This window comes from Populus trichocarpa, chromosome 10 (genome assembly GCF_000002775.5).
Source record: "Populus trichocarpa isolate Nisqually-1 chromosome 10, P.trichocarpa_v4.1, whole genome shotgun sequence".
NCBI classification, from domain to species: Eukaryota; Viridiplantae; Streptophyta; class Magnoliopsida; order Malpighiales; family Salicaceae; genus Populus; species Populus trichocarpa.
In genome coordinates, this window is record NC_037294.2 from 22,000,196 (window position 1) to 22,020,967 (window position 20,772).

The window sequence follows — 20,772 nt, forward strand, 5'->3', positions numbered from 1 at the left end:
AAGTTGAGATTTTCTTTCTCACCCCATTTTCAAGCATCAAAAGTCAAAATCAACCGATGAGAAAAGCATCCCCATTAATTAACATTTTGATAAAGTAGCCAAGACTTTTGATTTCTAAACCGCGATTAACAAGTGCTCAATGATACAGGAGAGTGAAACTGGTATCAAGATAGATATCTCCACCTGACTTTCAGTTGAGAATTTTGAATTTAGTTTCTGCTTCGTAACAGCCATTGCAAACACTACAACCATAAGGAAAACAGGCTCGGCAATTTTATATATATCCTCAAGCAACACATCTGCTTTCCCATGCAGCAAGAAAGCTACCTGCCGATGCCCAGAGTAGAATTCTTGACAGAATCGCCGTACCATATTTTCCACTATAGTGTTGTCCTTCTCGTCTATTGAAATGTGTTGATTGCAGAAAACACCACCAGTTGCCCCTTCTTCCTTAAGAGTGACACTGCTTTAACGCTCTTTAATCTTGCCAGCCTCCAAGTCCAGTTGATAATGTGTTGGCTCAAGAATCCTTGCATATACATGCTCTAAGGGAAATATCTCTGTTAATAATGCTGAAGCAATGGATATAAGCAGAGAAGGTCGGGAAGACACTGAACCATTCCGAGCGAAAGCTAACTAAATGCACAGAAGCAGAAGACTGGTCGTGCAATCATGACCAGAATTATCTAAGTCTCTACTTTTAGAAATAAAACCTTGTCACACAGACTATCCTATTTTCCGCAGAAACCCTTAGGATGGAAATAATTAACAATCCCTGACCACTTGATGGAGATCTATTCGATGCTCTCAGAACACCCAGCTGCAGCCATGACAATAGCAAATGGAACATAGTCTGTCTTTGAAGTGTCTAAAGTCTCTTAAGCAAATATTTGCAACTTCTCCTGCGAACATGATTTGATGAAACCAGATATCACCCATTCAGCCAAATGTAAGATCGTGAGCCCATGAGAAACACTACCAGGTGGCTAATCTTCCTTTCCCCAAATCCCCAGCAACGCATTCAAAATTCGAACATTATGAACAACCACAGAAGAACATAGAGCATACCCAATACCTGCAAGAACATCTGGAATGACCCTGCCAAAGGGACTAACCAATCTGTACTCATCCTCCAACAACCTACAGAGCAACTCCAAGCAGACTGTTTTAGAGGATTCTGATACAGAAAGCACAAAAGAAAAGGCACCTAGTAGCAGTACACTTTCAGAGAGAAACTCGGGGCTCTTCTTAGAACCAAATTCAATAGCTAAAAGATGAGACAGTGACACCACAGCCGAATCAATGAGTACAGAAGAGGGTCTTAAGGACTTTCTGACCCAGATATAAAGAGTCCGGAGAAGGAGAGGATATGCTTCATGAGGAATCACGAGGTTTGTAGAGGATAAAATTGAAACTAGGAGCTTCGCTTGGGGGGTCAGCAACATGAAGGGATGTGCGAGCATCAAGAAGAATTTTCAAAGACAGAAAGCGATGGGACTCGAATGATTGGTGTTGAAGGCAGTCTCTGAGCTCAGCCCATGATTGAATGATGGCACAGCCAGATGAAGTAGAAAATTGGTCTGCAGAAGTGTCGCTACTACTACCACTTGTGCTCCCCAGCCATTCTCAAGGATAAGAGTATTGGCCTGTCTAGCCATCTTACTATTCCGAACTGCAAAAACCAGTTATGTAACTCTTCTTCAGATGCAAAAAACAAAAACCAACACCCAGCAGTGCATAAGCATAACCTATATCCATTAAAACCTGTTTAAGAAATGTGAGAAAGGCCAGAAAATGTTCTAGTTAGCTATATTCAAGATTATTTAAAAACCAAGCTCTAAAATACAAGAACTATCATCAAAATTCAACACCGAGGTGAAACAATCCCAATAGGATGAGTTATCAGTTAGCTTCCAAAATTAAAGTTAAAGAGCAGAGAACCATGTAGGATCACACGTGTGTGAAAAAGAAATGATCTTTAAACAACATGGATATGTCTAAAATCCATCAAAATATTTGCTTCAAGGTCAAAAACATAACCAGCAAAGAACGTATGTGAAAAAGAAATGAACTTTAAACAAACCCATGTTCAGAATCCATCAAGATCACTGCTTTCAAGTTAACTGAACAAAATATGAAGGATATAAGAAGGATAAGGAAAACCCATCTTGGAAAAAGTAGGGAAAAGAAGTAAAATTGTGGTTCTTAATGGGAGAAACGAATGCTCAAAAGCTTTTCAAAGACAAAATTAGCCATTACTTATTAATAAAAAAATTATATATTCATGAATATTTATAACTCATTTTAAGTTATTAAGTTAAATTAATAACCAAATAATTTAGAATTTAAATCTTATCATTTTATTTCTCAATCAAAACAAATTAAAAAAAAAACAAAAAAAATGAATAATATTCAATTATGAACCCAACAATATAGATCTCAAATCAAACCAAATACAAAAAAAAAAAGACACAAACATATTACAAATCATGTAAATATCAGTAATTTACTATTTATTTATTTCAATTATCACAATTTTATCAAAATATTTTTTATTTTAAAAAACACTAATTCAATTTCATTCAATTCGGTATAAATTTGGGTTAAATTATCATACCTACACAAAAACCCATCAAGTATCTTCTTTTTGTCTTTATAATAAGAAATTAGATTTCAAGTTCAAGAGCATGAAGCTCTATTGTTGTAAGAGACTGGTCGTTGCCTTAAAATTAAGGAATCTTCAAACAATCCAATTCCGAATGAAGCGAAAACATCATGTGAAAAATGGAGTGATGTCTTCTCTTAACGGCTCAATCTGCAATTTCATTCCATCCCATTATGGCTCAGAGGCCTACATAGAGTAAGCCAGCCCATTAAGATATCCCAAACTATAAAATTTAATTTGGCTCACACTGTTGAAGGAGCTGTGTACGGCCATAGGACGCTGATGATAGTATATAACTCTTCCCCAGTATTTATGCTCTCTCAAATGAGTTGTTATCGTCTCCAAAACATCCTCACCGCGCTCCCTGCTTGCATAAACATCACTTACAACCCGCAACCCTGCTACCTCACATTTACCTCTCCCCCATCAAATAATTCCAGGTTTTGTTTTCTTACAAATGCAATGTGAAGAAGTGCCCACCTTGTTCAGTTCTTACATTTGTTGTACACGTTGGTTTTATTTTATTAATTTTTTTTGCAGGGTTTTGTGTTGCGGTTATAGCTCCAAGAATCAAGTGAAAAAAATGGAGGCGGGTCATCATGATCTTTCAAAGGTTACAGTGGTTGGTGATCCTCAGTTACTCCAAAGGAAAATCGATGCAGTTTGTTTGGCTGGTCCTGCTAAACTCCAGGTATTTCTTTTCTTTTATTATCATAATTTTTGGGCTCTTTTTATTGATTTTTGAGTTTAATAAAGAACCCTTTTTTTCCTTTTCTTGATTTTGTTTATTGGAATCAAAAGATTTTTTTCTTTTAAGTGATATAATGATAATTTATATTTGTCTCTTAATGGATGACAAGGACAAAGTCTTTCAGTGATTTTTTGTTGTTGTTGATGTTATATATGCAAGGTGATAGCAGATTTTGATGGAACATTAACCAACTACTTCGTGAACGGTCGTCGAGGGCAAAGTATTTTACTGTCTTAATTGTGGTTCTGTTTTTGCAGTTGAAAATCTGTAATAAATTTGGACTTTTGAGTTTCTTGTGATGGCAATGTGTAGGCAGTCACGGAATTTTGAAGCAGGGGAACGCGGAGTATGATGACAAGAGGCAGGCATTGTATGAGTACTATCATCCATTAGAATTCTCCCCAACAATTCCAATTGAAGAGAAAACTAAGCTCATGGAAGAGTGGTATGTCACTCTATTTATTGTGTCCCAGCTATTTTGACTTACCGTTACTAATACGATGATTTGACAAATTTGCTATTGTGGTTTATAAGCACCTAAATGATTTATAGTGTTTTGATTTTAGTTGTAGTTTGGGAAACTGAAGTAATAGTTTTTCTAATGCAGGTGGGGGAAAACCCATAATCTTCTGATTGAGGGAGGCCTCACATATGATGCAATCAAGGAGTCTGTTGCTAGCTCTGCAATTGCTTTCAGGGATGGTGTGGTTGAACTTTTTGAGTTTTTGGAGGTAAAATTTTGTCATTTCGAGATAAGGTTTTGAGCTTTGTCTTTTCTAAATAGGGGTATTCATGTCAAGTTGTATATCACCAAATTTGCTTGTGTTTGTAATTCACAGGAAAGAGACATTCCAGTTCTCATATTCTCTGCGGGGCTTGCAGATATCATAGAGGAGGTTAGTTTACAATATATGTTTTTCTGGTGATTCTGTACTATAACCAAGTGCCTTAACTAACTAATTTCTATGGTACCTTTCGCCGCACTTGCTTCTTCTTTTCACTGTGCCAGGTCCTGAGACAGAAAGTCCATAGATCTTTTAAGAATGTTAAGATTGTTTCAAACCGAATGGTATTTGATAATGATGGTTGCCTCATTTCTTTCAAAGGTATCATTTTCTTTCTGGTTTACATGACCACTGTTTCAACATATGTTTTTGGCCTCTCCACATAATGGTACCTAGCAGAAATATCACTTTACCTTGGAGTCAATGCCAGTAATCTGTCTTTTTCCAATGAAGAATAATCTCTCTTTTTCCAATTAAGTGAATGGTCTATGCTTCTAGGGTTAGTGCCCAGTTTTTATAAAGGCAAGGACCTCAGCTTCATGCCATGTTCTCTTTTGCTTACTAGTGCCTTTGTCATATCAAACCTAAAAAGGTTACATGCTTCTTTCTTTGTTTTGTTTTTTTTAGAATTTTGAAACATTGATCAAATTTTATTTGTGATGTTGCCTATTTGTTCTTCTGTATGTTAGAATGATCCTGTTTCTGGTGTGCTATTTCATTGCAGGGAAGTTGATCCATAGTCTAAATAAAAATGAGCATGCTCTTGAGATGGCTGCTCCTGTTCATGAACATTTCGGTGATGGTGATGGTCCGATCAATGACAATGCTTCTGTAAAGAAGAGAACCAATGTCCTGCTCCTTGGTGATCACCTGGGAGACTTGGGGATGTCTGATGGATTAGACTATGAGACTCGAATTTCTGCAGGTTTCCTGTGAGTGTGTAAAATTGCTTGATCTTTACCTGATTATTATCTCTACCATACCCCCCCCCCCCCCAGTTTTCACCAATCTTGGCTGAATTCTGGTTCCCAAAGGGTTTAACGTTTTGTTACCCGTTTACATAATACTGAATATATCTGGAAAGGCAGGTGAAAAAAATGCATGATAGGAACTCAAAATTCTGTTGGGCATTTGGACACTGTATTGTTAATGGAAGTTGTGTGAGACGAGTTATGGACTTCCAATAGTGCTTGCCATAATATGGAATGATTACCAGAGGGAAATTTAACAGGGATATTTTGTTGGTTTGTTTGTGTTTTTGAATGTTTGTGAGATGCAATGTTAAATGTCTTAGGCTTATAACCAAGAGGTTTCAGGTTTGAAACATGAGTAGTCACCGCATGTGAAGATATTGAAGTGTAGAACTATTTGAAAACCTCTCTTTCCAGAACCATCTTTCAGTAGGAGTAATTGCATTTTTGTATACTAAACAATGGGTTCATTAGTTTCTCAATCATCTGAACTGCTTTTTCAGGAATGACAACATTGAGAACAATCTCAGTAACTACCGCAAAGCCTTTGATGTGGTTTATCTGGTGAGTTGATGTCTTTGTTATCTTTGTCCTTTATTTTTCTAGGGTGGTCTTGCCAAGCCACCCTACCCAAGGTCCGCATGAAGCTTGGGTTGAACTCCTATAATCAGGAGAAGCTTGCATGAGGGACAATTACTTCTGATAAGAGACCAGGGCATTCATTTTGTGTTTCTTTAAGGGTGAGAGTAATGCAGAGAGAGAATTTATGTGAAAAACTACACCCTCATTTATGCTGCTACTTCAAATTATGACTTAAGTTCATTTCTTGCAGAATGATGCACCTATGTGGGGAGTAGTCAAGCTTGTTTCTCAGATGTGCTCAACGGTCACCTGAAGTTGTTTGCGATCTACATCAATATAATACTTCAGCTCATCTCAGGCTTTGATCAAGTGGAGATGTGAACTAGACTTAACCTTAACCCGTGATTTTCATTCCTCTGAAAGTGTCATCCATGAGAAAGTTATGGGATATCATTTCCCAGGGCAAGGATGCTGTCAGAAGATGCTCATTATTTTGCTAGAATAGTCAGGATTCAAGACAAAGTATCTGTAGCTCATTTGGTCCGAAAGCAATTAGATCTTGTGTGATGCTAAGAATGTGATGCTAAGAATCTATGTATTCAAGGCTCATAAGTATTTATGCCATCCTTTATTTAAACCAAGTTTATCTTCTCCTGTATCATGCTTATGCCAAACATTCATTTCCTGCACTTAGATTTTGGTTTCTCTCTTATTTCTTTGCTATGTTTTCTTTTCGAATGGATCTCATTCCTCCAAATAGTTTACAGGTTAGAAACCTCCCGTCCATTTTGAATGTATCCATACTACGTTTTCTCATCTTGAATCTTGTAGTTTCCCCAAAATCCAATGGAGAGCAAGTAAATTGCAGGTGCATGAGAAAAGAATCAAACGCCTGTTATTTGAAGGTCAGCAGGTTCAGTTCCCATTAACTGAAATAAATGAACCTGCATGCATGTAGTGGGTAAACGAGACATGAACCTATGCACGGGAATTGGTATCTATAACCTAAACTTTATCAAGGACCAAAGCGACAAGCCCGTTTTTTTTTCCACTGCATTCATCGAGATTTGTAAAGAAATTTGACAGTCAATCTTCCGGCACGCAAATTTAACAGAGAAATAAATACTCCATCCTTTCAAGTTCCCAAAGGCACTATATAAGCACCACCCTTGTCTTGATTTGTATCATCTGAGAAATATTGCAAACGAAGATCTTTCATTGTTTAAAAGTTATTGGTGTGCTGCAAGGACAAGATGTCTGGAAACGACAAATCATCTGGTATTACTGGTGGTGCTGGTGCAGCTAAAGCTCCTGGTAGTGGTTCTACTGGTTCTGTCTCTGGCTTTGACTCAGGAGCAACAAAAGATGGGACCATGAAAGCTCCCGGTCAAGATGTTCGCATTTCCAGGGAGGGTTTTGAGAAAAACCCTGCTGGATATTTTCGTGACTTGCAAAAGAAGTGAAAGAAGATGGAGAATCTGAAGTCGAAGAATAAATAACATGTTGCTCTTTTTATTTGTCATTTTAATGCCAACGAAATTTAAAATGCTGCCCTAGCAGCACTTATTTTAGTGCCTATTTTTCTCTCTTCACAGTTCTTTATAAGCATTTTAAGTCTATTTGCAGCAATTATCAATTCTATATAACTTTGCTAAAATAACTGTAAAGAAAGCAACTTCATGGTATTCTTAAAGAACGATGGCTTCCACCGTAATTAAAGACATCATGTACATGTGAAGTACAGGTGTAATAAAATAATGAAGCTGTATGCGACATTATGCATGGAAATTACTATAGGGAGTTGGTTATTATCCGTCGTAAAAAAAGGAAGATAGTTACATTCCTGGTCCGAAAACTACATTTGGAATATACAAAGAACCTCGAAAACAAATCACTAGATGGCTGTGTCAGCCTAATTATTTCCTAAAAAACCATATATTGCAGAGGGGAGGGGGCTAGAGTAATCAAATTTAGAGAAGATTGTAGGAACTCAACTCTATAGGAGGTATTCAACATGATAACAGCCGATGCAGCCGGTGTATCAGCAAACAGTTACATCTCTTGATGAATTTTCATCTACGGGTAGCGTTAGCTGGGTGTAGTGGAACTCAATTTGAAGTCGATGGTGAAGGGGTGTTGATGCCATCAAACCCTTCTTGATATCAGCCTGCAATTCCCTTAAAGGGATTGCAGCCAAGAAACTCTTGATATATTCCTTGCATGACTCCTTTCCTTTACACACAATCTCTTCTTCCATCGGAGTCTTTTCTCCCTCGTTTGGAATTGATGGCAGATTCCTATCAGCTGGAGTTTTTTCCTTGGAGCTGCTTGGTTGCACTTTGTTGCCAACAGTTTTTTCATCTGATCCTTTAGTTTCCTTTGGTAGTTTCTGGATTGTCGTATCTTTGTCAAATTTTAGGACATAGGCTTGATTGCATCCCTCATAAAGCCTCTCTCCCAGTGTGTCAATGATATAGTAGGCATCCCGTTCAACCTTGAGGACAAAAAAGTGGTCATTCCAACTTACAACGTAGACCAAAGGGTCAGAATTGTTAGACCAGTCTGACCCATGATGACTAATCTCCTGCCAAATACTGTCAAAGGACATTGCGCCATGAAGGAAGTCAAAATCTCCTTCTAGGCCTTCTGGATGGAAGAATCCAATGAAGGACTTTTCTGGGACAACTGAAAGAGGACAAATTTGAGCTTGAAGAATTGTCTCAAGGTCAAAGTGCTTGTCAGGAAATCGTTGTCTATAGTCCTCTTTCTCACAGAGATTTCTCCACTCTAAAGATCCATCTCTGATCAAGCAGTCGAATTCAGACTTGATTGGCACTTCATATCGGTTAGACTGCAACCAATTAGCAATGAAAGCAACCAGTGCCGTACAGGCACTTTGACCAGCAGCTCGCTCACTCCTCTGATCAATTGAAGCGAAAAAGACCTGTGCTTGGAGCTTCATGTGCCTGTCACGGCTTATTACTTCTTTTGTCTCCCAGCTGCCTACAGTAAAATTGTCGCCCCCAAATTCGGTGAATGATGATCTACTAGTAGTCGAACCTTCTTCCGATTTATTCCACTGCCAGAACAAAAGTAGTCTTAGAATGAAGTTGAACTCGTATAAATTATTAAAAGGCATAAAGCCGAAGCCAGAAGCCAAATAAAAAAAAGAAAAAAGAATAGAAAAGGAAGAAAGATAGCAAAGGGTTGATATGTACCCCAAAACTGGACTCATCAGAGGAGCTAAGCTGCCTGCGATCAAAATCAATGTCGTCACCACCCTCTTCTCCACAATCCTTTTTCAAGAGAGGCTCGCCTTTAGATTTAGGCTTAGGGGATATAAAGCTCAGTTTTCTTTTCCTCCAAGCTAAGATTCCAAGTTTTGAACTCTGTTTCGAAGATTGTTCATGGTCTGATGCAGTTGGGTATTCGACATACAAAGATCCCATATCCGGTTTACAATGGTTATAGTATATCCAACTCTCATCTTCACCATTAGTTATAGAAATTGAATGAAATGATCCTCCAGCCTTGTTTGCATGCGCCAATGTTTCATAATTGAATGACAGCTGGGCACTAGGATCCCCGTTGCTCTCCTCCGATTCCCCCTCAGCATCATCATCGAGTGAATCTGTATCAAATGGGTAGTTGTCCTCATGATCTTCGATTCTGTTACAGCACCTATCATTACTGTTCTCTTTGTGACAAGCCTTTTTTCTCACTTGGAGGCTTTTCACTTTTCTCAAACCTGCTTTAAGAACAGAAAGTTCATCTCTCCTTGGTGATAGAGTTTCAAGAGATGAGGGTGATGATGGGGCAGTCTCTATCACTCTCTGCACTGCTTGTAGAGGTTCTCGAATAGTTCTCAATTCCATCAACCTGAGAGACAACTGCATTATATTTGAACTAGTGTCAGAAATGAAACAGACATGAACTTTCGTTGTAGAACATATTGAAAGGAATGGACTTACATGAAGCAAGGGAGTGCCCTCAACGGTGCCATTGTGAACTGTTAAAGGAACAGCAATTTCAGCTTCTTTCTCCTTAGCTGTTGAAGCATATTCCGAGAGGTTTAATGTAGCGGTTCCAACTAAAAGAACCTTACTCCTTGGCCCTTGGTTCAAGCCCTGAACCATTAAAAACAAGGTTTTCTTATAATCAAAATCAGTACAAGACTTTTCAATATATCATTCTACTGCCTAATATCCAGGAGTAAAATTGAACAGTTCCAAGAAAGAAAGGCAAAATGAAAATTTCAGCATTATATGGTTAATTCACAACCAGTACTATGAAAACACATTATTAATCAAGAGAAGCAAATAAATCCTCAGTAGATATGTATTTCAAATATTACATCATGTTGAAAAAATATACATACCCATGTGAGATTTAGGTCACTGTCAAATAAACAACTGGACAAAGTAGCTTAAGGATCCAGAGCATAAACAAAACAAATTGAGAAAATCCTCCAGGAATATGCCACTTTACATGATCTGGCATGATAATAACATCCACCATGTGTGAAGCCAATCACTTCAAAATAGTCACCACACATATAAACCAAAAAACAAAGCCACATAAGACTTGAATTGAAAGCTACAGGTACTCAAAAAGAACCCCCGAGTATTTAGCTTATTGACCCAGTAAACTACACCAATTCTTCTGCATAAGCATATTCTTATACATATTGCAAACTTTGATATAACAAATTAAAACAAATACAATTCATGTGAAAAATTCATTATATGATGACTGGAATAAGAGTCATTAGAAGTTAAATAACACACCCACAAAAAAAAAAAAAAGGAACACCTCCATTGTTATCCTGTATAATATCCAATTTCCTGGAACAAAGGAGAAATACATAAATTCTTCATTAGCTATAGTTTTTCCCCTCAGGTATTCATCTTTATAGAAGTTCAAAAGCAAGGAAAAAAAAAATTCAATAAGGCAATCTGACTCTAGACATCCAAAAAAATCATGTATTGACCAAAATTGTGACTGCTATAAAGCAAGGAAAAAAAAATTCAATAAGGCAATCTGACTCTAGACATCCAAAAAAATCATGTATTGACCAAAATTGTGACTGCTATAAAGCAAGGAAAAAAAAATTCAATAAGGCAATCTGACTCTAGACATCCAAAAAAATCATGTATTGACCAAAATTGTGACTGCTATAACATGCCATAATTAAGAGAGAGAGGAGATAGTTAAATGTCAAAGCACGTGTCCATTATGTTATCCAAAGTCAAACCTTCTGGGAAACAAAATAATTAATTTCAAAATTCAACAATCCATGAACAGATAATCAGTAAATGCAAAAGAGGAGAAAAGGAAATTTACACTGAAAACTGCAAAGGCAATTTCCCAAGGAAGAAAGACACCATCTTTATTTCCAGAAAGATTACACACACTTCTAAACTCTTCATTCCATTGAAACCCGTCACCTTCGAAACCTCCTTCCTCGGTAAAATTCCGCTTTACAGACCTCCTAAAAGCAATACCCTTCTGACCTTTCCACTTTATCTCAACCACCAAGCCCTTCTTGCTCTCATCACTGTTTTGCTCTTCATCTTGTACCAAATCTAGGCCTTGCAGTTTGTGAACGATCAATTTGGCCTCAAATTTTCTCGATGACAGAGGTGGCCATGGTGGCCACCTCATCATCTTCACCACCATTTCTGACTTAAAAGATAGAAACTTGTCTTTCCTAGAACAGAAAAGAGTGAAACTTTATCGGGAATGAGAAATTTGAAGTGATCTTGTGATCTAAGAGATATAAAGAGAATTTCAAACTTTTGGAAATTTGAAAAGATGGCAACAAATTCAGTGAAAGAGACTCAAATAGAAATGACAAGATAGATTATCTTCACTTTCCTGTATTTCAGAGGAAAAGAAAATCTGGGTGTGATTTTGACTTGGATTTTCTTGTTAGATCATAAGATTTGGTAGAGATTGTCTCGGAATTCAAGGGTATAAGCATTTAATCATGATAAGAAGAAAGGAGTGGCCTTTAACATAAAAAATTGAAAAAAAAGAGAGAGGAAGAAGTGGGTTTGGTGAGGATATGAATATGGAAAATGGGGTGTGAAGGATTTTGAAATCTAAAAGGGAAGAGATCGAAGAAGAGAGGAGACTTGGTGAAGAGTAGGGGGTGCTTTTTTTGTTAATATATGGGTGGAATATGCCGTTGGTTATTTGGAGTTTGAAGGATATACAAAATCCAGTTAAGACTTGAGAGAGAGAGAGAGGGAGAGGGACCGGTAAATGAATATAAAAAGGCATAAAAATAAACCTAAGAACTAACGTCTTGATGTTACCATCGTGTTATAAAAAAAAATTATTAAAAAATTTTTAAAAAAATATTTTTTATTTATTTTAATATATTATTGTCAAAAATAAATTTTAAAAAATAAAAAAATATATATTTTTAAATAAAAAACATTTTAAAAAGCAATATGTCTACCACTTCTAAACAAATCTAAAATAACATTTACTTATATATATAAAGTTTGTGTTAAAAAATATAAGATTATGAATTTTAAAAAAAAATAATTTATTTTTAGTTCTTATTATTATGTTTTTTTTAAAAAAAGAATAGCTTTTCTTTTTTATTTTTCTATTTATTATTATTATTTGTTGTTAAAGTCTCATGTTAAAGTCACCCATGCAAGGATGTTAGAGTCCAACGCGACTCACATACCAAAAAAAAAAAAAAAACAATTTTGGGCAGCAAAATATGAACGAAATCTGTGAATTAGTAAATTTGATAGCATTTTTTTTTTTTTTGTCATTTTTGAATGGTGTGTCCCCACTATTCCGTCTTATTTATTTTTATATTTCAAAAATATTTTAAAAAATTTTTAAATTTATTTATATTTTTTTGCTTTAAATTAATATTTTTTTTTGTATTTTTATATAATTATGTCATTTTTAAAAAATAAAAAAATATTATTTTAATATATTTTTAAATAAAAAATACTTTAAAAAATAACTATATTTTCAGTCACGCGATAGTTAAAATAAAAAAAAATTCAACGACGATGCCTTTACCCGAGGCATTCCTGCATAATCAGTTTTGTTTTATTTTCTTGCATTTTTCTCATGGGAAGATAGTGAATAAAAAATGATCAGAAGAGTGTTCGTTTCCCATTTGATCACGACGGATGATCAGTGATCTAATCTTTAATTAATATATTCTGCTTAATTCTCCATGATGTGATCATCTTGATAACACTTTAGTGTTTGTCAATTATGTGTCTTTCTCCCCTCTAAATTTGTGTGGCCACTAACAAAAGCAGAACCTCAAACTCTTTTTTCTTTTTTTATTTATTATATGTGAAAAATGGTGTAAATTAATTCTCTGGTATATATAAAAAAGATGGTAAACAAGCATTGGCCAGCAAGATTCTTAGGATTAGTGATTGTTTACCCGCTTATGATAGGGTTTCCCAAATTAGGAAAATAAATAAATTAATTAAAAAATACCCCAATTATTTATAACTTGCCGGAACACAACACCGTGTTAAACCCATTCAAATTGCCTTTTGAATTATTATTTTTTTAGTTTAACGTGGGTGTCCGGGCCAGCTTGCGCGCACCTCGACTAATCTCACTGGCCCTGAAGTTAACGACCATGTAAACCTCCAGTGGCCATCATATGAGCAACCACAGGGTTCGAACCTGAGACCACAGAGAGAGCAAACCTCTTGATCTCAAGCTCTTACCACTTGGCCACCACCTAGATGGTTAATTATTATTATTATTTTCTTATCGACCTTTCATGGCTAATCAGGAGGTGAACGTGGGACAAGGCATCGACGACGTTTAGCAAGCAAGAAAGTAATGAATTAACTATTCAAACTTTAGAACTTAATTGATTGAATTTTAAATACTTATTATATATCTATTATCTAAATTTAAATGCTATAATTTATAATTTTTTTATTTTTTTATTTACATGGGATATTCGAATTAACTTGCACGCACCTCGACTAATCCTCACATATCTGGAGTTATTAAGTTTCAGGTTAGGTATATAAGTATCATCCATGCCCAGCCTAGCTAAAAATTTCATATCCGTTCGTGTGAGAATCCATTAAAGTTGGAGTGAAATTGACGTCCCTGCAAATCAATGGCGATGCTCTTGTATAGAGTTTTATCTTCGGTAGGCTCTGACCTAACGCACGCACCTGGTTTCTTTCCCTTTTCCCTTTTTTTTTGAAAAAAAATAAATAAATTTATTGAATGATATTATGAGTTTGTCTATAGTGGAATTAGGTGTTGCAGAGGGCAATGCAGCCTAATATTAGATACGTAAGCAAGCCATCATTGTCTAGATTGTGGCCAGAAATAAATAAATAAATAAAAAAGCTACTGTCTAAATTCTTGAAGAATATCACATATAACATATCTTATGCACCTTGGCCTAAAAAAATAGGCTCTTTTAATCTAGGTCACATCACCTATTTGACTTGGGGAAAATTACACGTTCTGCTGCTATATTCTCTCTCTCTCTTTTATATGATTTTTTGCTGGGTCGCGTTCCCTTCCGTCCATTTATGTTATTTCCTGTGTCACGTGTCAAGTTTTAATTCGTTATATCACAAAAAAAATAAAATGTCAAGATCAAGAAAAGAGACTAAAAAATTATACATATATATATAAAACAGAATCAAGTTAATGTGAAATCAAACAAGGTTGTTGGTTTGGTTTTCTCAAGGTTGTCAATTTTCTAGCAGACACTTTGTTGTTATGTCTGTATATTGTGTTGGTTTAAGGTGGTAATGTAGTCTTTTGAATGTACCGAAACAATTCCAATTCATGGATGAGGTTTTGAATTCAGAATTGGAATCAAATCGAAAGAATGGACAGGATTTTACGTTTGTGTTTCTTTTCTATTTCTAGGCTAAAACCTCACATGGACAAAGATACGGGTAACAAGTTGAAATGATCAACTTGGATTTAATGATGTTTTTTAAAGAATTAAAATGATATTATTTGTATAAAAAAACTAAAAAAAAAAACTTTAACATGTTCATGGCCGGGTTAATTGAATCAACGGGTTAATCTGAGCTTATAACTGAATTAATTAAGGTTTTTTTTTTAATTTAAACTAATTTGTAGCATGAGAAATTAGAAAGTTTGGTTGATTATGCCTTGTGATGACTTGTTACTTGCAATTCTTGAGGGCATCTAAATAAGACCTCCATATTGTCATCCAAGCGCTTTCCTCCAGAGGAGAGTAACGTGATCCCGAGGGTAAACTAGACAGACCAAAGAAAAGAATTCTTGCAAAACCTGCTTTCTAACTGCTTTCAGCTGGATAAAAAGATAACCATCTCGGAAAACATGTAGGAATATCTTCTTGGAAAGTACAACAACAACCTCAACCTTAACAGCTCCCTGTCGTTCAGTGAATGGAAGGTGAGCGCCCTCTGGACCACTCTGTACATGGTGCCGTAGAATCATCTTTTTTATAACTTTTAAATCTTGCCGGCTTAAAACTCGGGTTTTGAGTTTTGACTAGTTAACTGAGTTTTAATTGAATTTTCCGGATTTATTTTATTTTATTAAAATTAAAACGACATCGTTTTAATAAAAAAAATCAATGGGTTGCAACCGGGTTTTGCCGGGCCACCCTGAGTTTTGTCTTTTCTTATTTTTTTTAAACCCGGCCCGGTTTTAACCCCGGATTCCGGATCGACCCGCCAGGCTGAATTTCAAAACTATGATCTCTAGCTTGCTCGTCGCAGCACTTGTTGTTAAACCTAACTTGTTTAATTTGGAAAATCAAATAATCTGGAACCTATCTAGATTGATCGCATGATGGTTAACTTGGGAAATTCATGATCAAATCCAGACATAAAATATTAACCCGGTAAAACTCAGTTAATTCAATTGGATTTTTAGTAAAATGATCGACTCAACGAAATCTTGTTCAAAATCGATTAGAATAACTCTAAGAAATTTTTGAAGAGAACAAAATGATGTTTTCATAAAATTGATTTATCAAAACACACATGGATTAATTCAAAGATTAAGACCCTTTTCAAATGAGTTCTACATAGAATCTAATAAATGTGATACTAGCATGTGTAATCTAAATGTATGTTTGCATTTATGGCCTTAAACAAGACATGTAAATTGATGATCCATGCTCTTTTAATTCTATACCTTATAGCAATTAATGCCAATGACGAAGATGAATCCCTGTATTTTTATACTTTGTAATTTCTCAAAAATATAGAATTTATTGTAAAAAATAATAATTTAAACAATTTCGGTAAATTAAATAATTATTAACCTTGACACCTCCAAGATTGCAAGATTATGCCACATTTCATGATTTTTTGTATTGCCTTTCCATTCCCTTTTAGATATAAATAAATCGAATAAAAACTATAAACTATAAGAACCGCAGAACTTGCATTTCATGATGATTGATAGCTACAACCGATCACTTCCTTCTAGGAAATAAAAATAAAAATCAAGGAGATTTAATTGAAAGATTAAATGTGACATCTTGGAATCAAAGGAGGAACTCATTTGAACCACAAGTAATTTAGTATTGCTAATATTATTTTTTTTATCAAAATTAAATAAAAACAGAGACCGACGCACTACATGGGTGGTTATCATGTCAACTAAGAAATGATGGTGCATGCAACACACTTGTAAACTGGGCCCCCATCCCCATCAAATATCAAAGTCAACTAAGAAACTAGCATAGTGGGCTTTCGAAAATCGACCACCTCACCGCCATTGCTATCATCAACAGCAGAAAAAACACTTTTTCCCTACAATTCATGGAAAGCACTATAGGATTAAAGGGTCAGCATCGTGCTCTCTGCTGAGGAGGTCTTGAAAAGAATTCAAGGGTCACGATCTCTTGTAGCCTCACATCCCTTGAATCATACACTGTCCATTACTGAAAGTCTCAGCTAGTTATGATCAATCTATGCATGTGTGTATAACTCGCGGTTATGGTTGATCTTTGGATCAACTTTCGAGCCATCATGTTAGTCTTGATCAATTTTATTTTTATAAAAATCGCATTGTTTTGTTATTAAAAATATCATGATTTTGAGCTCGCAATGTTTACTCTGAATTTAGCCAAGTGAGTTAGATTACGAGTCAATTCTGCTATAATACTTTTAAATTACATTTATTTTCCAGGTTTTAAATTACATTTCACAAAAAAAAAAAAAAAGAGGAAATAAATCTCATTTACAGCTGCTTTAACCAAGGCAATTACTATAATACTACCCACTCTCGTAATTTGGGTTATCATGAAATCATGTATTCATTACCTAATTTATTTTATTGTTTGGTAATACGATACTTTTTAAAAATATTTTTTATTTTAAAATAAATAAAAATAATATTTTTGTTTTTAACATCAACCCATAAAACACATTGAAAAACACTCGAGAAACATTAATTTAATATTTTTTTTAAATAAAAATAACTTGAAAAGCATATTCAACAAAAACTACTCGAGAAAAGGAAATCATTTAATGATAAGATTAAGGGCTGAGTGTTTTCTTTTCTTGAAATCGTATAGAGAAAAAATAAAGCTAAGGGCTCTGTTTAATCCTGTGATGGTTTTTGATAAACATTTCTCAAAAACACTATAAATAAATAAATGCCAATTAAATTAATAAATAAAAAACTTGTAAGCCAGGAAAAAAGAAAGGATTAAAACAAAACATAGAGGTTTCTGGGAAATTTTAATTAAAAAAAAATTTAAAAGGGAAAGAAAGGGTTGAGAACATCGCATCCTCCAGTATCTATCATAAATAAACTTTACAAAGTATAGGCCTGAGTCCAGCCCACCTTGAAAATGGGCTGATAAGCTTTGAATTATCGTTAATCATGATACGGACCATCGGGCTTGAGTTCGGTCTTAAAATATACAACGAGAACCAACCCTCTTTTATTACATAATAACCAGATTAAAGTCATTAAAATCACGGTTTTAAGGTTTGATCCAGGATTTCTCACATCATTTTTTATAATTAATTAACCTGATTTGAGTTTAAGACTTGAGAGTATCGCATAATTAATTGATAATCTATATAAAAGGAAATACTAAAATAAACAAACTCAAATACCTGTTAAACTTTCATGGGCACAAATAAGGAAACATTTCCATAGTACACAAAAGAAATCATCTGTTCATGACTTTCCCAGAAGCTGGGAACTGTCAATGATGTTGGAGTAGAAATCCCAGTCAGGATGGATAGCTGTTATAGCAGACTGTCCAAAAGGGTGTTCCTTCACATATCCAGGGACATCTGCTGCTCTTGCCAGGCCATCCAAGTACAGTCGGAGCTCACCATTTGGACCTAAAGTAGCATCATCCAGTTGGTCCGGCTTGTATTCGGTGGGAAATATTGCCGTGGAAGGCTAAAAGGAAAAACAGACAAATGAGATTTGAATCAAGTTGAGCAATTTAAACAATTGATTTTGAAGTTCTGGCTATTACAGGATTTAGAAGTGCCTTGTAAGGTTTATCATCAATCAGTATTGTGTTTGATGAAGAATATTGCCCTTTTCTCCATGGAAGATTAGAGGACTCGTTGTCCCATAGTTTCTTCAACTCCTTGAAAAAGATTGGCTTGTTCTTGTTTTCCTTGGTGCTGAACCCAGAATCAGTGCAATCATCTTGGTCCTAAAAAGTGAGCACGTATATTAGACAACAAGGAACCACTTGAGTTGTAGTTTTCTGGGACAGTTGCGACAGATACATAAGAGATAGAGACAAAGCCTCTTCTGTCCGTCCGAAACGATAACCAAATGATATCTTAATACACAGTAGATTCATTGCATAAGCACGAATTCGGCTTCCTACCCAGACAAATAAGAGTCTGCCTTTGAGTTCTCCTATCACACAATCAAGGGCAGTTTCCAAGTTGGTCCTGTTTCTCATGTTCAGAGCAGAAAAATGAGTGAATTTCTGAATAATATTGATAGCATCTAGCAAGGAAATTAGACATAAATCGGGAAGATGCAACTCTACCAACCTTCTGGCAGAAGACCAGATTCCAACATCAAACCTTTCAAGGCAAAATCTCACAAACTCTTCACAGAATGGCCTCTTGTAAACTGAGAGAGACGATCGTTGAACAAGAGTAAGTAAAAACCTTGGTAGCAAAAGTAGTGTAACCTGAAAACTTACCGAAAAAGCTTCCACTGGCAGCATCAGGAGTACGATTATCTGGGATATTGGCCCTGTTTTTGTGAAACACCCTGTCACACAGTACCCCAGCTAGATCAAGTACAAGAAGTTTCTTGCTTCCATCTGGACCAAGGCTTAGCTTCTCTAGTTCAATCTCATTCCCATTTAGGCCATCCACATCTTCTTCATGACAATTTAGGTCATCCCTATTGCCAGCCATCTTGACTGTGTGGTGAGTCTGAAATTTCAAAGTTTAGTTTGACCTTTTAAGCAAAGTGGTAGCTGGCAGGGCAGGCGTCGGATCATGTGTTTGAAGGTTACTAATTATTAATTAATTAATACTAGTGCCCTTGAACTTCTGCTGATTAATCACAAAGGATTAATTAATACTTTGGGCTTGCTCAAAATTAAGGCACCCTAGTTAAGAAACATTAAGTATATTGTCTCGGCCAGGTCAAAAAGTATATTGGAAAGGTTAGAAAAATAGTTGCAGATACAGAAATATTTTGTGGAAAACATGAACTCTGCTTCATGGAGAAGTAAACGTAAAGGAAAAGTAAGAGAGTGTTTGGAGGAGAGGTATGCTTTTTTTAAGTAAAAAGCATGCTTTTATAGCTTTTGGAGGTGTGGTTAAGTGTAGTTTGTGCTTAAAATGTATTGTATCTTAGAAAAAAAAACCACCACACCTCAAAGCCAAACACCTTTTAAGAGTCCGAGCCAAACATTGGTTCTCAAAAAGCCAAAAACCTTTTCATCATCTAACTTGAGTTAGGATTTTAATTAATCAGAAAGAGAATTGTTCTACTAGCAAACTCGATTAAAATTAAGCTGAAAATTGGTTTGATATTTTTTTAAAAAGAAAAATTCAAAACTATATCATTTATTAAAAAACTTCTTAAAATAATAGTATTTTAAATTAATCCAACTCAATTCATAATTCGGATCTTAAATCCTATCATAGTTTTAGATAAGTTTAATAACTTTAATTATAGAATCCTACTAAACTAATGAGAGATAACGCTAACCTCATATTATTGCTCATGAATTCTGTCATGAATTCTTTGTCATGCCAATTAAATCGAGAATCCTTGAAAATAAAAGGTAATTTGAGCTCGTTTGAAACGCAGACTAACCCGTGTTTTTAAAAAAATTAATTTTTTTTATTAAAAATTAATTTTTTTATATGTTTTATATCGTTTTGATGCGCTGATCTCAAAAATGATTTTTAAAAAATAAAAAAATATTATTTTGATACATTTCGGTATGAAAAGCATTTTGAAAAGCAACCGCAACCATATTTTCAAATATACCTTTAAATTGATCCGAATTAATTGAGTTAACCAAACCATAAACCAAATTATAAATGATAGCTTGAATTGATCAAATTAGATTTAATTAATGAAATGACCCGTAACTCGAGATATAAACCAAATTATACGTGGGTTGATTCAGGATGATAGATAGTGTTAGTCTTGAATCATCGTTCGTAAGTTGTTTGTGATGCCTAATTAAAAGTGACCGTACGTCCTTCGTTAAGACTTAAGATTCAGTCGAAAGTACTCTAAAACAAATTAAAAGAGATCGAAGACAAGAACTAGTGAGTGTGCCTTTGCCGAGACAAGATTTCGTCACCTTTGGTAAAAGCATGTAATGGTCACAATTATGAAGTGATTTCTAGTTCTCGTTTCATAGCTTTTTCCCCACCAATAAGCTTGTAGTTGAATGTTGTTGTTCTTGTAAAATTCGTTGTCTTGGTAAATTAACAAAAAAAAAAACAATTTTGGTGTCTAGAAAGTAAGTACGAGTGATCAGTGGCTACTTTTTAATATTTTTTT

At 35.1% G+C, this 20,772-nt stretch overlaps 3 protein-coding genes and 1 pseudogene across 4 annotated transcripts; 1 reads left to right on the plus strand and 3 right to left on the minus strand.

Moving 5' to 3' along the window:
• Positions 1-57: 57 nt before the first annotated feature.
• On the minus strand, positions 58-2,236 carry LOC18102786 (uncharacterized; annotated as a pseudogene).
• A 499-nt stretch (positions 2,237-2,735) lies between these two features.
• On the plus strand, positions 2,736-6,447 carry LOC7491597 (uncharacterized). Its single transcript, XM_024610450.2, has 10 exons — positions 2,736-3,105; positions 3,206-3,356; positions 3,576-3,636; positions 3,729-3,861; positions 4,024-4,147; positions 4,256-4,312; positions 4,426-4,522; positions 4,926-5,133; positions 5,676-5,736; positions 6,005-6,447. The coding sequence occupies exons 1-10, from the start codon at positions 2,948-2,950 to the stop codon at positions 6,065-6,067; spliced, it is 1,113 nt and encodes a 370-aa protein (XP_024466218.1). The 5' UTR covers positions 2,736-2,947; the 3' UTR covers positions 6,068-6,447.
• A 1,054-nt stretch (positions 6,448-7,501) lies between these two features.
• Positions 7,502-12,001, minus strand: LOC7469513 (uncharacterized). Of its 2 annotated transcripts, none has more exons than XM_024610448.2 (4): positions 11,098-12,001; positions 9,726-9,881; positions 8,973-9,644; positions 7,502-8,833 (listed from the first exon to the last, which is right to left on the minus strand). In XM_024610448.2, exons 1-4 carry the CDS (start codon positions 11,431-11,433, stop codon positions 7,796-7,798), a joined length of 2,202 nt encoding a protein of 733 aa, XP_024466216.1. In that variant the 5' UTR covers positions 11,434-12,001; the 3' UTR covers positions 7,502-7,795. The 2 variants fall into 2 exon arrangements, with proteins under 2 accessions (XP_024466216.1, XP_024466217.1); XM_024610449.2 differs by lacking the exon at positions 11,098-12,001 and adding an exon at positions 10,133-11,062.
• Positions 12,002-17,808: 5,807 nt separating this feature from the next.
• LOC18102787 (uncharacterized) lies at positions 17,809-19,383 on the minus strand. Its single transcript, XM_006378768.3, has 5 exons — positions 18,938-19,383; positions 18,783-18,864; positions 18,611-18,677; positions 18,245-18,430; positions 17,809-18,165 (listed from the first exon to the last, which is right to left on the minus strand). The coding sequence occupies exons 1-5, from the start codon at positions 19,155-19,157 to the stop codon at positions 17,935-17,937; spliced, it is 786 nt and encodes a 261-aa protein (XP_006378830.1). The 5' UTR covers positions 19,158-19,383; the 3' UTR covers positions 17,809-17,934.
• Positions 19,384-20,772: the final 1,389 nt, after the last annotated feature.

Coding starts and splice junctions, on each gene's coding strand:
- LOC7491597 (XM_024610450.2), top strand. CDS start 2,948: ATGATAGTATATAACTCTTCCCCAGTATTTATGCTCTCTCAAATGAGT. Junction 3,637..3,728: donor GAACGGTCGTCGAGGGCAAA/GTATTTTACTGT, acceptor GGCAATGTGTAG/GCAGTCACGGAATTTTGAAG. Junction 3,862..4,023: donor ACTAAGCTCATGGAAGAGTG/GTATGTCACTCT, acceptor TTTCTAATGCAG/GTGGGGGAAAACCCATAATC.
- LOC18102787 (XM_006378768.3), bottom strand. CDS start 19,157: ATGGCTGGCAATAGGGATGACCTAAATTGTCATGAAGAAGATGTGGAT. Junction 18,678..18,782: donor ATCTGGTCTTCTGCCAGAAG/GTTGGTAGAGTT, acceptor CATGAGAAACAG/GACCAACTTGGAAACTGCCC. Junction 18,166..18,244: donor ACAAGGCACTTCTAAATCCT/GTAATAGCCAGA, acceptor TTTTCCTTTTAG/CCTTCCACGGCAATATTTCC.
- LOC7469513 (XM_024610448.2), bottom strand. CDS start 11,433: ATGGTGGTGAAGATGATGAGGTGGCCACCATGGCCACCTCTGTCATCG. Junction 9,645..9,725: donor AGGGCACTCCCTTGCTTCAT/GTAAGTCCATTC, acceptor AATATAATGCAG/TTGTCTCTCAGGTTGATGGA. Junction 8,834..8,972: donor CTGATGAGTCCAGTTTTGGG/GTACATATCAAC, acceptor TTGTTCTGGCAG/TGGAATAAATCGGAAGAAGG.